This window comes from Dromiciops gliroides, chromosome 6 (assembly GCF_019393635.1).
Source record: "Dromiciops gliroides isolate mDroGli1 chromosome 6, mDroGli1.pri, whole genome shotgun sequence".
Lineage (NCBI taxonomy): Eukaryota > Metazoa > Chordata > Mammalia > Microbiotheria > Microbiotheriidae > Dromiciops > Dromiciops gliroides.
Genome location: NC_057866.1, coordinates 46,989,816 through 47,007,978, shown reverse-complemented (window position 1 = coordinate 47,007,978; position 18,163 = coordinate 46,989,816). Strand labels below are relative to the sequence as shown.

General features: G+C 35.9%; 1 protein-coding gene across 2 annotated transcripts in view; it reads left to right on the top strand.

The window, feature by feature from the left end:
- The window catches only part of GAS2 (growth arrest specific 2), a 159,749-nt gene that overhangs the window by 80,276 nt on the left and 61,310 nt on the right, over positions 1–18,163 (top strand). For both annotated transcript variants that reach the window (XM_043971686.1, XM_043971685.1), the window contains exons 6-7: positions 5,031–5,175; positions 15,044–15,151. In XM_043971686.1, the coding sequence (XP_043827621.1) occupies positions 5,031–5,175; positions 15,044–15,151 (253 nt within the window). The remainder of the gene's footprint in view (positions 1–5,030; positions 5,176–15,043; positions 15,152–18,163) is intronic.

The following is an 18,163-nucleotide window of genomic DNA, read 5'->3' as shown; positions in this document are numbered from 1 at the left end:
CTTTACCCTGAATTGAGTCTTTAGAGTTTATGTTGTTTTTGCTTTGAGTCGTTTCAGTTGTGTCTGATTCAGTCAGTGGACATATTTGGGGCTTTCTTGGCAAAGATGATGGAGTGATCTGCCATTTCCTTCTCTAGCTCATTTTACAGATGAGGAACTGAGATAAAGAGGATTAAGTGACTTGCCCAAGGTCACACATCTAATAAATGTCTGAGAACAGATTTAAATTCCAATTTTCCTGACTTTCAGCCTTGTGCGTTATCCAACACTGTACTACCTAGCTGCCTCTAGGATTCAAATGGGAGAAAGAGGTTACTTCTTTTTAAACTCATTTATCTTTGGTCCCCTTGGTTTTAAAACTAATAAAGGGGAAGGGGAATTGAAATGTTAATATTCCAACAAATTTGTCTTTTCCTTATTTAAATATTCGGTCCTCTGATCTGTTGTCTCATGAATGAAGGTACTCCCTCTAACAACACAGATTACAATCTATGCCTCCCTATTTTGGTATAGTTCTTATCCATGTTCCTCAAATATCCACCAAAGCATGAAACCAGAGATGTAACAAGGGTGGGGCAATCAGAGATTTTGCCCAGAGCCTAGAAATATAAAAAGCAAAAAATAAATAAATAAAAAAATAAATAACACATGTTCTCCTTCTGCAGTTTAGAAACATCTAGAAACACAAAAACCTTAGTACCTAGTTAGGAAGAATAATTAAATATAGCTAATATGAAAATATGTTTTGTATGACTTTACATGAATAATTTTTATCATATTGCTTTCCATCTCAACAATTGGGCAAGGCAGTAGGTGAGAATTTGCAACTCAAAATTCTTTTAAAATGAATATTAAAATTAAATAAAGTCTAAAACTTTAAAAAAAGGATAGTTAAAGAAAGAAGCTATAAAATTCAAGTACATTGTAATAATACCCAACCATGGAATGTAACTTCTTATATTCTTCTTGGATCACTTTAACATCATGAAATACTAAGTTTGAAGATGAATTTTATGTTTCTTGACCTAAGTACCAAAATTGCTAGTTACCTCTGTACATGAAACATGTAATAGCATATATTTTATGCCTTTTTTTTCAATTAAACTTACAATAACCCTGGAAAATTAGTAATGACTATATCATTATCTTCACCTTACAAATGAAGAGACTGAGGTTCAGAGTAGCAATTGACTCAAGTTAATACACTGAATAAGTGGTGGAGACAAAACTGGAAACCAATTTTTTTTTTACTCCAAATTGGTTAATGTTTCCTGTGTCATGCTGCCTTCTAATGAATATTTGCTTTTTTTTTTTTACAAGATTAAAAATAACACACACATCAATTTCTCGTATGTGGTCATAAAACTCCCTCTCTCTCTTTCAAATAAACCATATGTGTTTTATTTGAACATTATAGTCTGCTGAAGAGTTTCAGAAAGTTTCTGGGCTTCTGTTTAATTTTTTTCTAAGAAATAGGAGGTACCATTCTCAGAAGCCCATTAGAGGGTAATCCTCCAGGCACATTCTTTTCTTAACTGTTTAATTTGTCTTATAAAGTCAGAATAAAAGGAAATGTGATCCATCCTATTTGTCCACTGTCAGAATCTATGGGTATTATTATTATTATTATTATTATTATTATTATTGCTTGGATTTAATCTTCAGGTTATTTTCTTTTTGCTTTCAAATCTGTCTAAGAAAGACAGGCACATCCAGCAGGATATTTAATAGCTCATAATGGAGAAAAATGGTTATAAAAGGCAGTTGAAAAAATACTTGGGTAAAGTAGAATTCAAAATTGGTCTAGACCATGGAAAGTAATAGAAATAAAGAGGCAGAAAAGTTTAAAGCAAAGGAAAAAGCCAATTTGATGACTGAGTTGACTTGCAGGTGTAAGTCCCCATCCAAGCAGTGAGTAATAATTTATAACCTGTTGGCATCTCCATACAGAAAGGCAATAAATGAATTGTATATAAGTTCATTAGACAGGCTGTGCCCTTGCATGCCAATACTAGCACAAAGCTTGTATTTTAGGTTTTAGATTTATTGTGTGAATGGGCTTGGTTAATTCTCAGTTGATCCAGATAATGTATTATAAAGTCCAAGGATCAAGATTTTCCATGGACTACTTTATTGCTGGCTATCATGCTTAGACTTTGAGTTATTTTTATTTTTATGGACAATGCACCTGCATTTTGTAGAAAACATTGAGGTTCTATGATTCTTTTATTTTCACATTTTTAGTAAAAGACTATTGTAGTTTATTTTTTGGTTGCAAATGTATACCTTTAAAAGTAATGACTAGGTCACATTTTAAAAATGAAACTATTTTTCCTTTGACTTAATTTCTATTTTTGGAAATTTCTATTTTTTGATGTTTGTCAATTATCAGTGAATTCTCTCACTTTAGATAACTATGGTCTCTCAATTGAGTATTCAATGATCCAGAAAGAAATATTTAAATGAAGTATTTGTATATGTGTATGTATTGTTCCTCTGTAAATGAAGTGAAATTTTAAAAGCAGAAGGACCTAAACAATTATCTAGTCTGAAACCCTCCCCTTTCCTTCCTTCCTTTCTTCTTCCCACCTCTGCCCCAAACCTTTGAAGAGGTTAAAACAACTTACCCAAGATGGTTTGTGTGAGAACCAGCACTACAGCCCAGAGTTTCTGTGCTCTAGTTCGGTATGTTTTTCATTATGCTATTCTGGGAAGTTCATTTAAAAAGAACTCTGCAGGTACCATCATAGATTAACTTTGCTTTTTTTTTTTTTCTTTTTTCATTAAGATTCAAAGAAGGGGCAGCTAGGTGGCAAAGTGGATAGAGCACTGGTCCTGGAGTCAGGAGGACCAGAGTTCAAATCCGGCTTCAGACACCTAACACTTACTAGCTGTGTGACCCTGGGAAACTCACTTAACCCCAATTGCCTCACCAAAAAAAACAAAAAACAAAAAACAAAAAAAAAGATTCAAAGAAGGTGGTTTGAGTTAATGGCTATTAAATAAAAAATTTAAAAAGAATGTGTTAGATCCTTATATAAAGGGAAGAATGACCTTCTAATGTGAAGAATCAACTAATCAACTGGTGGTTTTGAAATTAGGGGATTTTGTGAAGAAGGGTTTAATTTAGAAAAAAAAAAGTATAACATGCCAGCATGAACATGAATGCAGCTATCTTTAACCTGGGCTTCAGAGAATTCACGGTTATATTTCTAGGGGATCCATTAATTTATGTGGGAAAAATTTTATCTGTATTATAACTGGTTTCCTTCACAATTCTGTGCATTTTATTTTATGCATTTAAAATTATTATTCTGGGAAAGACTCCATTGGCTTCACCAGATTGCCAATAGGGCCTATGACACCCCCAAAATATGAGTTCCTATATTTATGTTTAAAATTATCTGAGAAGAAAATATTTATGGTATTTTATTTTCCATTGTAGGAGTGATTTTCTTCTGTGATTGTACAATCATATTATCTATCCCAAATAGAAAAGATAATATACTTTATAAGTATATACTTAATAATTTTTAATATTTTAAAATAAAAAAAATTCTATGAGAAACTATGAGAAAATTCATGTACTATTGTACATATTGTTTGTCAAAGTTTGTGAATGAGAAACTATCATATTCAGAACTTTTATTTTCAGTCAGCTGATTTTCATCAGTTTGAATTTCACATCTATTATATTTCATAAATGTGCTAATCTCAGTATTTTCCTAAACCTAATATCAAGATATAAACTCTTATCAAAGTTAATCCATTGTGATCTTACATAATAAATATCATCTTATATCATCATTAGCATTTGCTAATTATTTTTCTTAGCCAAAACCATTAGACTGTGTTCTAAGACATGTATACAATTAAAATATATAAAATATATACATGTAAAATTTGTATATGATTGATATATGTATCATTTTATATAATATTTTTATATTTCATTTAATCCAAGTATTCACTATTAATTTTTGAAATGATTACTGAATTGTATTAAAAATATTTCTAATCTAACTAGAAAAAGTATCCATTTTATACAGATTATATCTGCTTATGGAAATTTATAAAAGTTTATCATGCATATAAATAAATTTGTCTATAAATGTAAACTTATCTACATGTCTTCACTTAAACATACACATGTTCTCATGTACACATACAAACATGTGTTGCACATGTGCAAGGGTATATGTGTGTGTGTATGCTATATTGATCTGTCATACAAGCTATAGTCCTATGTCTAACACTACTTATTGAACATTTACATTTCTATATCCTAGTTTCAACTTCACTCAGCATGTCCCAAACTGTGCTTACAAAGAACTCATTATATTCCTCCCATAAATAGTTTCCTCCTTCTCTGACCTTTTTCTGTCAATGAAATCACTCTTCCTACAATCTCCCAGACTCAACATCTTGGAATCATGCTTGCCTTCTCTCATTACTTAAATCCTTGTCATAAGGACAGTCACAAAGTCCTCTTGACTTTCCTTTCAAGCTCCTTGACAGTTTCATTTTTATTTTTCTGTTTCCAACAGTATAGTATGGTATATAGTAAATGATGAATAAATTTCACTGGGTTGAATTAAATAGAGAACTCTTACAAATTCCAGAGGAGGGGCAGCAGTAGTATGAAGGTGTATGAAACTTAGACTGTCAGGATGGAGCAGAAGAGGGAGACATTGAACTTCTCAAAGTCATCATTTCTGTGGTATCTTAAGAATGATAAGAGATCACTTATCCTTTTTCTCCAGAAGGATTGACATCATATGGTCTATGGACCCTGGGTAATTCACTAACTCTCTCAGTGACTCAGGTACCTTTCTAAAGCTATGAGTTGCAAGGGAGTTGTGGATCTTCACCGGTAGAGTGTTTTCACACTAGGATTTCCCCATAATGATTAAATCACAGGTTTGGACCAAATTTTTTTAAAAAATTGAATATTGTTCCTATGTATTATGTATATTGCTTAACAAGAGTGATGTTTTGATAATTCCTTGTCTTTTTTTTTTAACACTAAGGTATGGTGTGGAACCTCCAGGTTTGATAAAACTAGAAAAAGAAATTGAACAGGAAGAAACACTTTCAGCCCCATCTCCTTCCCCTTCTCCCTCCTCAACAAAATCTTCTGGAAAAAAGAGCACGGGGAACTTATTGGATGATGCTGTAAGTAAAGCCAGTCAAACTTCCAACCAAGTGCCTAGTGATTCTGGCAACTATATACTTAGTCATAGTTGATATTTATAGTTGTGAGACCCTAGATTTATCATATAACCCCCTTGTGCCTCAGTTTCCTTGTTTATAAAATGTGACAGTGGGCTTCAATGGTCTCTAAGATCCCTTAGAGTTCTAAAGCAATGATTCTGATATCAATAATTAGAGGTTTGCAAAGCCCCTTAAATACATGATATCACTTGCCTACTATTACAACCCCATCAGGTATGTGTGAGAATTATTCCTCCCATTTTACACATAAGGATACTCAGGCCAAGAGATGTTAAGTGACTCTCCTCACAGTCCTATAGTTGATAGAAGATTAGAAGTGGAGTTTGAATGCAGGTCTCTCCTGACTCCTGTTATATATGTATATACATACATATTACACCTATTTATGTAGACAGATATGTACATTTCATTCCATATAATTGAATATACCTAATGCTTCCACCTATGATCCAAATTTTATTGAAACCTGAGAAAATGAATAGATTCCTATATAATCATCTCTGTGGATTCCCATTTTGTTTGACAATTATAGACTAGATCATAAATTTAAATTAGGCTACCAACTGATTACTGTTTAATAACATTTTTTAAATGTATTTGACTATTTAAATATATGGCTATACCCAGATATACTTACACCATGATGTGCTTTGAACCTTGTACACTGTAAAGTTTTAAAGTTTGTCTATATTAGTTATTTCTGGCAGCCACTATTTGACGGAATTGTGATTCTCTTTTCCATGAATAGGGAAGCCTAATGAACAAAATCAAAGACAGTGAAGAGAGAATACAAATAAAATGCTATCCCTGAATTAGACAATGCCTTGATCCTTATTACACAATAAGTTTAAGAGAATATTTATAATTTATCTGGCTGACCATAACTACAGATTAGATAATTTGGGGCTATTTTGAAGTATATACCTTTTCTTCCCAATTCAACTTTATATTTTGCATTGTTTGTTAACATATTTATTTTGGATGCCTCCCCAACTAAAGCTTGTACTCTGCTGTCTCATTATCCATGGGGATGGTGATGCGTTCTTAAAGGTTATATTAGAAGTGCACAAGTTTTGGCAATCTCTCCCATACTGAAAAGGCTTCAAGTAGGGATGTATCCTTTGTTTGTTATCCATGAGTCAACCCAGCCAAATTTGGAAATGTTCCATACTTTGTATCTCTAATGCCTGACACTTAATAAGTGCTTAGTAAATGCTTAACAAATTAAAAATAATAGCTAGCACTTATATAACACTTTAAGCTTTGCAAAGTGCTTCACAAAAGTTATCTTGTGATCCTCACACCAGGAGGGAGGAGCTATTATTATCGTTCCCATTTTATAGATGAGGAAACTGAGGCAGACAGAGGTTAAATGCCTTGCCCAGGGTCACACAGCTACTAGTAAAGTTACTGGTGTCAGATTTGAACTCAGATCTTCTTTAGTCCAGGACCTAATTTTCACTCCTTGAAAGGACATGAAATGAATGGTAATGCCAAGAGCCTTGAATTAAATATACTTTATCATTTCAGATCTATTTTAAGCTCAGGGGAGAGAGTTATTGGCAGCTTTATGACAGCCATTACATTGTCTAAACAGAGGAGGAGAAGCTGGAAAGATTTGTTGGCCATAGCCAGAGTCTTCTTTCTACAGATGCTAAAGTTACTCCGGACTAGACAGAGAGAGTAAAAGGAATGCTGTCCTGCTAGGATTAGACTATACATAAATTCACAAGAAAGCAATGTCAGCCCTTTCCGTTGCCTCATTTGACAGCCCATCCTTTGTTACCACTTCCAAGTTCTTAATTGAAAAAAAATGAATGAACCATGACATTTACTTTTTTAAAAGTTCAGGAGGACTTACTAGCTGTGTGACCCTGGGCAAGTCACTTAACCCCCATTACCCCACCAAAAAAAAAAAAAAAAGTTCAGGAGGGATGATGACTCCTAAATGCAGTCTAGTTGATTACAGGATCATTTCAATGAGGCTCAGGTCATTGATTGGCTATCACTATGTCATCTCACAGAGAACCGTGATACAGCTCAGACTTTGCCCTGTCCAATCATCTTTGTGTACCTCAACTCAACATAAGAAAAAACAAAACATCCTAAGGACTGGCACAGTCCAAATGTTGTATTAACCGCTTCAGGAGATTGTCACTTCTTCATCTTTTGACACCTTCAAGCTAGACTCATTGAGGTTATTGTAGAGGGGACTAATGCTCAGTCATATGTTGAATTGGGTGGACTCTGAGGTGTTTTTGGACTCTAAGCTTCTATGATTCAATGATCTTAAAATTGTACACAACTGATTAGCAGGGGTCATGAATGAGAGAATGTGAATGACCCCAAAATTCATCTCTACTGATTCAGAGAGAGGTGGAAATCAAAAAAGAATGCTCTTCCAAATATGAGGCAGTAACATCTTTACATAAAGGCCAGAATGGTCCTTTTTCCTCTTCTTAACTGTGAGATTGTGGCTGGATAAAGTACAGTGTAGGATGCTACTGATTTCAGCTGGTCTTGATAATTCAAACACCTAAGTCTGCCTTGGCTGCCCCCAAATTACACAGAGCAGAGATGTCTAGCAAATAGTAATATATGTCTCTGCTTTGCTTTGGTGGTACATGAAAATATGTTTAATCAGGACTTTTTAGAGACATTGGGGAAGGCAGAAGAGAATTAAAAGGATAATAGTTAAGGTCTTCAAAAATTTTATAATTTAATTAATGTAGATTACAACTACTCATCTTAGAAGATGGACATTAGATGAAAAAAAATTCTCTTGTGAAAAACTTGGTAATGAATTTCTCCAATAGTAGCCAGGCTGCTCCTTAGTTAAAACAAACAAACAAACTCTTAGCATTTATATAGCATTTTAAATTTCATAAAGCACTTTATATATTTTATCTTATTTATCTTTCCAATAACCCTATGAAGTAGCTGCTATTATTATTACCATTTTATAGATCAGGGAAAGTGAGGCTGAGAAAGATTAACTGACTTACTTAAGGTCACAACACTAGGAATTTCTGAGGTAGGATTTTAATTCAAGTTTTTCTGACTCTAACATTCTAACAGCCTAAAAGATAGGCTATTACCAGGCCCATACTTGAGTGGCCTTTATATCTTGATAGGAAAGACCAAAGTTTGTCTTGTGCTGGCATAGGCCTTGAGAGCCCAGGGTCACTTCCCTGCCACAATATGGCATGGCACTGTAGAGGAGGAATCAAATTGAAATATCCATGAGAGGGCATTGACAAAAATCCCACAGAACCCATCCATCAAAGGTGTGGATGAGTTTTTATATCATTATTAAGATAAAGGATCACATTTCAGTATTTAAGGAGGGATTTGAGTGATTCTCTTCTTCCACTGCCCCCTAGCCCTGGGGCCAACTCTGAGAAGGGTGTGTATGTGAGGGGTTGGGCAGGTAATTTGAGAAGGAGACAAGGAAGGGGAATATTTTAGAAAAAGCTTTATCACTAAAAATCATAGGTGGAGCAGACTTCAAAGTCTCCATTGTCAATCTTGTACCTGATAAACACTCCTTCTTTAACATACCCAAGAAATGGTCCTCTTGTCTTTGCTTTAAAACTTCTAATGGGGAGCAGCTGGGTGGCATAGTGGATAAAGCACCTGCCCTGGATTCAGGAGACTCTGAGTTCAAATCTAGCCTCAGACACTCGACACTTACTAGCTGTGTGACCCCGCCAAAAAAAAGAAAGAAAGAAAGAAAGAAAGAAAGAAAGAAAGAAAGAAAGAAAGAAAGAAAGAAAGAAAGAAAGAAAGAAAGAGAAATAGAAAAACTTCCAATGAGGTAGAACCCACCCCCTCCTAAAATGGCCCATTATATTTTGTGCTAACTTGAATTGTTAAGAAGGTTTTCCTGACATCAAGTCTAAATTTGTTGGGGTTTTGTTTTTTCCCAACTTTTACCCACTGGTCCTACTTCTGCCCTCTGGGGCAAGAAAAATAAGTCTAAGCACTCTTATACATTATAGTCCTCCTTAAAGAGAACTATCACATCCATGCCTATCACCACTGCCCACAAGTCTTCTCTTCTTAAGAAGAAACATATCATCAGTTCCTTTAACAGTTCCATGTATGGCAAGAACTCGAGGTCCTTCACCCTCCTAGTCACCTTCTTCTATTCACCTTTCAGCTTGTCAGTGTTCTTCCTTTATGTGGCACCCAGAACCAAACTCGATACTCCAGATGGAGTCTGCCCAGGGCAGAGTACAGCAGCATGTCTGCCTACGTATTCTTGGATGCTAGGCCTCTCCTTGTGCAGCCTAAGGTCACATTAGCTTTCTTGGCTCCCATATCACACCATTGACTCCAACCAGGAGGAGCAGAATGAAACTAAAGACAGCTAAAAAAGGCCACAAAAGCCACTCAATTGACCCAATGCTGTATAATGTTCCAGATTCTTGTATTTTTTTAAGGTGAATTTCTAAAATCAAAGCCAGCCAAAACAATAGCGATTTTAATAAAAGCACAGTAGCAGATGTTTCTGTGTTGTTCATTACCAAGGAGAAAACAGCAGGCTTCCCTGTCCTAAAACTCTTGTGCTCAGCTAGAGTGATGGGACGCTGGTTCTTTCGTTGTTGTCCTTTGTAATTGAAGAGGACTGAAATTACACAGGAGATGTGCAAATTTAGAGATGTCTCCACTCAAAATGTTTACATGGGCGATTTGTGCCTGACATATGGTAGAGCATTCTGAGCTCCTATTGGTCTGATCAGTTACAGTTAGACACACTGTACCTTAACCCCAACATAGTGATGTCATTTTGGTCTTCTTCAAGAATGAAGGACAATGGTCACACTGGAGTCAATGCGTATTGTATCTGACTGTGGCTGATTATTTGGACTGGAGATGTCTCTAAATTTGCACATCTCATGTTTTTGAGCTTCTGCAATTCTGTTTTGGCTCTCTATTTCATGAATGAAATGTTTTATTGCAGAGGCAGTTGTGACAGACTAAAAAAAGGAAATCACATTAATGTTATCAACACTTTCAGTGGGAGTTACAGATGTTTCCTAGAAAAAGGGAGACTATTCCTTTTGTGATGGCTACTCTACAAGATGCTAATTGAGAATGGAAATTCCTGTGCCATAGTTTGATTAAAATTGGAATGCAAAATGGCAATAGATTGTCAGATTCTACGTTTCCTGATTGAGGTTTATTAGGTCTTTCGACTTTGGTAAAATGAGCTGTTATTTGCCAAAAGAGCTAGATCTATGTTAAGATATCATGTTCAAGCAAGTGTTCTGTTTTTTAACAAATAGCATCCTGCCAGTATTAAAATAGCCAATGTGTCCTCATATTTCCTCCTTGGGCCCAGCAAGAGAATAATGAAATAAAAGAAATAGATGGCTCTTTTAGGTGGCCAGCTCAAAACACCTCCTTTAGTCTGAATATCAGCAGGGAAGGACAACAGGCATCTATCTAAGTGAATTTATTCATTAGCCTTGAAAATCATTATTCAGTCTTGCTAGAATAGAGAGACAAGGCTTAATTCAAACCTTTACCTTCTCTGGAGAGCCAGTCAATGTGATGAATAAAGTTCTAAGAAAAGATTAGTATTCTTCCTTTACCTAAGCAACTTCCTCTGTTTGGGGTAATGATAGATGGTATAATTCAGGGTAATTTGACCACCCTAGACATCCTATTTCATTAGAAACCTGGTCTAGATATTTGGCCAGTAGCCAGAAGGACACCTGCCAGAGCTTATGGCAGCAACCTAGCTCATCCCAAAGTAATGTAAGAAGCACAAATTTCATTTATCAGGTATTTCCTTCCTAACAGCATATTTCCTCTGCCCACAGAATACTCTTGTTCATAGAATCACAGGATATCAAAGTTGGAATGGACCTCAAAGGTCATCCAGTCCAACCTGTACCTGAACAGGAATCCTTTCTACAACATTCCTGACAAGTGGTCATCCAGCCTCCACTTGAAGAACTCGTGATGGGCAACTTATTACCTCCTGGGGCAGCTCTTTCCACTTTTTGGACAACTCTAAACACTTCCTTGTATGAAGCTGGAAGGTCCTCTCCCTAATTCCCTTCCCTCACTCCTAGTTATACCTTCTGGGGCCAAGCAGAATACATCCAATCATTCTTCCATGCAACAATCCTTCACATATTTTTAAGACAGCTATCAAGTTGTCCACCTCCATACCCCTCTCCCCAGTATTCTCTTCTTCAGGCTAAACATTTCAAGTTCTTTCAACTGTCCTCACTATCCTGGTTACCATCCTCTGGATAGGCACCAACTTCTCTGTGCCCTTCCAAAAAATGTGCCCCAAACTCAACATACAATTTCAGATTTGGTCCAATCACAGCAGCGCAGCAAAACTCGAGTGGAAGAGGCTTCAGTTACTTTCTAGTAATCCACCCCCTATACCCTGATTTTACCTATGAGAAAACTGAGGCTCAGACAGTCAAAGTGGTTTCCCTGAGATACTGTAGGTCATTAACTAGTGGATCCAGGATTCAAATCCAGGTCTTGAGGCCCATGTTCTCGACTTCCATGTTGCCTTTTTGACTCAGAATGGACTTGTTGACTATTACAATCCTTAAGGCTTTTTCAAGTAAACAGCTGTTCAGCCATTCCTTCCCCCACCCCCTCCAGCCCCTGCCATGCTATACTTGTGTTGTATAGGATTTCACTTAACTTTATCTCATTTGTCCTTATTAGATTTGACCTAAATAATCAGTCCAGGCTTTTTGGATCCTAATTCTTCCACATAACGTGATAGTCACTCTTCCACCTATGAAAGCATCTCTCCCTCAGATGAAGAAGGCTTTTAGTAGTGATAAACTATCTGCCTGAAGGCTTGTGTGGTATGACTTCCCAAAGATAGTTCCCTCAAGGAAATGTTTTCTGCCCTTAGTGATGTTAGACTGTGGAGATTTCTGAATATTCTCCAGCAACACTGCTCTGTCTGGAGGCAAATAGCATTTTTCTTCATTAGTCCTTTGGGTATTGTCTTGGATCATTGTTTTGCTGAGAATAACTAAGTCATTCACAGTTCTTCATCATACAATATTGCTGTAGTTCTTTCCCCTCTCCAACCCCCAATTTTGATCTCTTTGGAATTTAGAACTAGCAGTGGTATTGCTGGATAAAAGGGTATTAGTTTCATAGTAGGATCACTGCTCTGAATGAAAGCTCTCTTCTTCATGGCCTCATTGCTCTTGTTTCCTATTATATATGCTGTCAGAATCCTAATTTATGGATTGTTTAAGTCCATCTACTGAGAAGCAACCTGGCTTTTCTCATCCCAGAATTCATAAAGTCTGACTCTGGCTTTGCTAGTTATGTCTAGTCATCTTCCGAAGATATCAGGCCAGACTTCTCTTCCTTTACCGTGAAGACCTACTTCATGGCAATGATTAGCACAGTGCCACTTTTCTTATGCTTATGAAGAACAATATAAAGCAGTGACTCACATCTCAGACATCTTTTGGTGTACCAGTTTTCTCTTGGTAGTGATCTTGGTTATGATGTGATTCTGCTCTTAGTAGTTTCAATACTGAAGAAAGAGTTTTATGACTAACTTAGGCTATGTGTTGGGAGATTCAGGAACAAGTGGTGAAGGTGACTGTTCCCAAGTTTGTGCTACCATCCTCCTTGTTTCAAGAAAGTTTCCGATCTTCCTTCACAGGCCATACTTGTGAATACAGTGAATCTTCCTCCTGCCTTTCTTTCCAGCACAACTTCCACCTCTCATTTAGATACCCATTTACTTTCTTATTTTGACCACTATTGTTCTGCAATTGGCAAGGTCCCTTGTCTTGGGGGGAAAAGGTGTTTGTGATTAATTAATTTAGACTACAATCTTAGGGATGCTGTGTATTACTCTTCTGCAAACTATTTTACTTTAGAAGAGCATTTATCAACCAAAGGAACATGTATTTAATGATAGAATTTCAGACACTTGGTCACCTAGTTGGGGCAAGATTTTTGGTCAGGGCATTGGACCATGCTCCTTTAGTGTTCACTTCATTACCTTTGTCTTTCCTTTTGGGGTCAGGCAATACCTTGTGTTAGAACTGCCTCCTTTTCCCTTGTAACTTGTGCTTTCTCTTCAGAAAATGTATACGGAAGAAGGTATGGAACAGAACAGGGCATACTTCCAAATCCAACCTATTTTGAATCTTACTTATGAAGTCATGAGATAGCCTACTTTCCCTTAATGCTCATTATTATTCAAACACCATATGTATATATCATTTCGTATGTATATTGGCTTTGCTCTAAACAAAATCTAGTTTGAGGGCATAATAGTTAAGGACACATGTTATGTAAATGGATGTATAAAATGTGTGCCTCAATTACATAAAATACAGAGGTTATAAGTGATATATTCAGAAGTGAGGTTAGGGAGCTTGAATGTCTTGTCATCATTATATGGACTCCTAGGTGGTTTTAGGTCCATCATGAAAGGCTTGTTGAAGGAAACCCTGAAGTTCAAAGTAAGATACTCACATTTTCTAATTTTAAAACAATTGGTTTACTTTTATTTTAATTTTGGAAACACTCAAATTCACTTTTGAGGAATTACTGAGAGCAAAGTGCTGAAAATATATATCGCATAATGACATTAAAATGTTCAACATATTTGCCTTAACCACTCATCAAACTTTACCTGAAACGGTGAATGAAGCTCACAATTCTTAGAGTGCCACGTTATTATCATTATCAGCAATCAGCATCATTATTATCATTCTTTTATTTTTGTAATCATTGTCATTCAACACATCTCCATTACATGTGTAATATATACAGGACACTGTGCTAGATACTGGAAAAACAAATAAATATGGCCCTATAATTGTAGAACTATGACAGGTGTGGGAAAAAAAAACAACAATTCTAGAAGGCAAGTATAGGAAAAATACCAAGGGAAGAGAATATGAGTTCAAGGATAAGAATGATCACAATATTGATGTGTTTCAAGATGATTTAGTGGAACAACAAAACTTAAGCTGGACTTTGAAGGGTAAAATAAGCAGACTAATAGGGAGGAAGACACCCCTAGCCCAGAGAAGTGGCATGGGCAAAGGCCCAGAAGAAGAAATGTGCCTGGCATATTGTGGAAACATGAAAAAAATCCTATTGGCTCTATCAGAGATTTCAGATAGGAAAGATATTTTTGTTGAATTGAAATGGAAGGATTTTAAACTGCAGAAATGAGGAGGTACAAAATGGCAGATATCCTGGAATGCTGAGACTTTGAATGGTATTCTTGTAAGTCGGTGGGGAGCCATTGTGGTTTTTGGATCAGGGGGAATGGCATGCTGAAAGTGATGTTTTAATAAGATATATCTGGCATCAGTATATGGAATCGGGATGGGGAAGACTGGAATCAAGGGGGGCCAGTGAAGGTTATTTTGCAGTATATCAGAAATCATGTGATAAGGACCCATATTATAGTGTTGGCAGTGGGAATGGAAAATAAAGGATAGATGTAAAATAAATTATACTGGAAGAATGCCCTTGGACAAATTTGTACAAATGTTGCAACTCTAAAGTATATTTATGCCTTTGTAAAGATACTAATAAACACCTTCAGGAAATATCATTAGATTCTAACATTTGTATATTTAGGGCTAAATCTGTTCTGTGCTTACACAAATCCTGGTACAGAGTTACTATTATTGATCAAATGGATGATTACATGTAAACTGGAAAGTGCTATATAAAAATTCACTATTATTAGTAACAAAATGTATTATCTAAATCCCAGATGTTATCCAGGAGAGAGAATAATGAATGGCCTGCTCTTATGTTACAGGTGAAACATATTTCAGAAGATCCTCCTTGCAAATGTCCAAACAAGTTCTGTGTGGAGCGCCTCTCACAAGGAAGATACAGAGTTGGAGAAAAGATCCTTTTCATTAGGGTAAAAATAAGTTTTAATTTTCACTCAGTTGTTCATTCTCCATGGGAATATTCAGTACTAAGAAGGGGGGGAAAGGGGTAGGGTATCAATTGTTCTTTTGTATGTTTGTTTTTGCATGTACACATACATATTAGAGCAGACTGTAAACAAAAACAGAATGGAAACTAGAGCCAAGAGATCTCCTTGGATGGTTTTTTAATGAAATATAAAATGAAATCAGGCATTCTTCCTGATTCTTGCATCTCTCATTCCCAGGTCTCAGTTGAATTCAAGCTCTCAGTTCCTCGTTTGTTTGAGTTTTGGTTTAAAATTTTTTTTCTACATCATCTGAGCAAATGTCTAACAGTTCAGTGGTATATAATACAGGATAAAATGAAAGAAATTTTTATTTCTTAGATTAGTTCCTGGGTCAGAAGCTTTCAGCATTGATCATGTAATTAATATTTAGACCTGCCAGTGAAATAAGTTAGTGATCTTAGTCCATTTCTAAAATTGACATTTTGCCTAGAAACTTTGGCAAAAACTACTAGTCATTCCAGGAGTTATTTTAAATGAATATGTTTCCTATTTTAAGAAGTGGTTCATTAAATTCAGGTTTCCAAAAATCCTCTCCATTTCTTCTGTGATTGGTTTTGCAGATAATCATGAATTTGGTTTCTTAAAATACTCTTTCACCTTTTTCTAAGACTGGATTCGTTTTTTGGAGAAAGGAAATTATATTTCACTTTTATTTCTAGAACATCTGCAGTTAATATAATGGATATTTTACGTTGTTGCTTAAACTCCAGGCAATGCCAAAAAATAAAAGAAGTGAGTTCACAGGATTTTTTCTTCTTCTATGCATATTTGGTCATTTAAAAATATTCAACCTGTTATTACAAATTCAATCATGGAATCACATAATTTCAGAGCTGGAAGAAACCTTAACGACTATTTACCTGAGAAAGAATATCCTTTAGAGCACAACTGACAAATGTCAATCAGTCTTTGCATGGAGACTTCCAGTGTTGGGGAAAACATTACCTCTTGTAATGGTATTCCTATTCCATTTGGAGATTGGGCTCATTGTGAATATTTTTTTCTTTTTGTCAAGCCAACTTGCCTCTTTGAAATTTTCATACATTATTCCTCCTTCTCCTCTTTCAGCCAAGCATAACAAATTTAATCTCTTTTCTTTGTGGCAGTTTTCAAACACATCTTGTCAACTCTTCTCCAGGCCAAAGATCCCTAATTCCTCCAACCAATACACTTGCAATTTGAACTCACAACCTTTCACCATTTTGGTTACCCTTTTCTGGACAATGTCTAATTTATCAATGTATTTCGAATAGCGTGGTGCTGAGAACTGTGGGAACTGAGAACACACTACTCTAGATGTGGCCAGACTAGGGATGATCATTACCTTATTCCTAAATGTTCCACTTCTCTCTCTCTCTTTTTTTTTTTTTTTTTTTTTTTGCTGGGCAATTGGGGTTAAGTGACTTGCCCAGGGTCACACAGCTAGTAAATGTTAAGTGTCTGAGGTCGGATTTGAACTCAGGTACTCCTGAACCCAGGGCTGGTGCTCTATCCACTGCGCCATCTAGCTGCCCCATGTTCCACTTCTCTTAAGGTAATTAAGATTCCCTTAGCTTTCTGGGCCATCATGTCATATTTTTGAATCATGTTGAGCTTGTAGCCTTCTCCAACACCTCCTGATCATCTTTCAAATAATGTGCTTGTCTAGGCATACTTCCCCACTTTGTACTTATGAAGTCATCCTTTGTAACCTAAGCAAGGTTGTATTTTTATCCCCTTTATATTCCATATTATTAGAGTTGGCCAATATTCTAGACAAAGATCTTATTTAATCCTGACTGTGGAATCTACTGTTAGGTATCTATCTCAACTTTGTGTAATGTGACAATGTAACAAACATTCTATCTATAATATTATTAAATAAATAGATTAAATTGTTAAAAAGCAAATCCCTGGAGTTATATACTAGTGACTTATTCTAAGTGGGTAGTCACTGCTCTTTGGTTCTGGCATTCAAGTACCCCCATTCTATTGTTATCTAGCCCAGATCTCTCCATCATTTCCACAACAAAAGCACTACTAATTTTGTCAAATTATTGCTAAAAGCTAGGTGAACGTATCTATAACATTCTTAGAAAGTCTGTCCCCCAAAAGCGGGGGGGACTGTAACATTGTCTTGGCATGACCTATTCTTGATGAAACTATGCTACATTTTTGTGATCCCCACTTCCCTTTCTCGCTATTTCCTAATCATTCCTTTAATAATATGTTCCAAATTTTGCCAGGAATCAAAGTCAGGCTCGCTGGACTATAGTCCATTCTCTTCCATTAAAAAATGGCATTTTCCTTTCTTCATTCCTATAGTACCTCTCCCGTTTTCCACGATCAGTTAAATTATCACTGAGTGACTCAGCATTCATATATACCAGTTTCTTCTACCTGAGGATATCATTTATCTGGGACAAGTGACTTGAGTTCATCAAAGACACCTTGATTCTCTCTAATTACACTCATTTTCAATTTTGTTATTTGGACATCAACTACCTATTAGCCATTTTGATTCTGTCTTTTATGGTCCAAAGGTCATTCTCCTTGGCAGGAGAAGCAGCAGCAAAATAAGAGTTGAGTAGCTCTGTCTTCTCTTCCTGGCATCAGTTATCACTGTTGAATCCATTCAGAGTAGAAGTCTTCTTCTTTTGAGCTTCTTCATTCAAAAACCAGGACTTTTACAAATTAAATTTTTGTAACCCTTAGCTTTCTTCATCAGCCTTTCAGGTCATCTTCAACTTTAGCAAGCCTAATACTTTCCTTACAGGATCATGCCATTCTTTCATATTTATCTACTATCAATCATTGCTTCCATCTTTACATATTTCAAAAATCAAAACTGGTTAGAAATTTCCCTTTATATATATACACATTGTCTCTTTAGACAATTCATCCTTCTTGTCATTATCAAGTTTTTCTCTCTGTGTTGTCATCAGAATTTCCTCT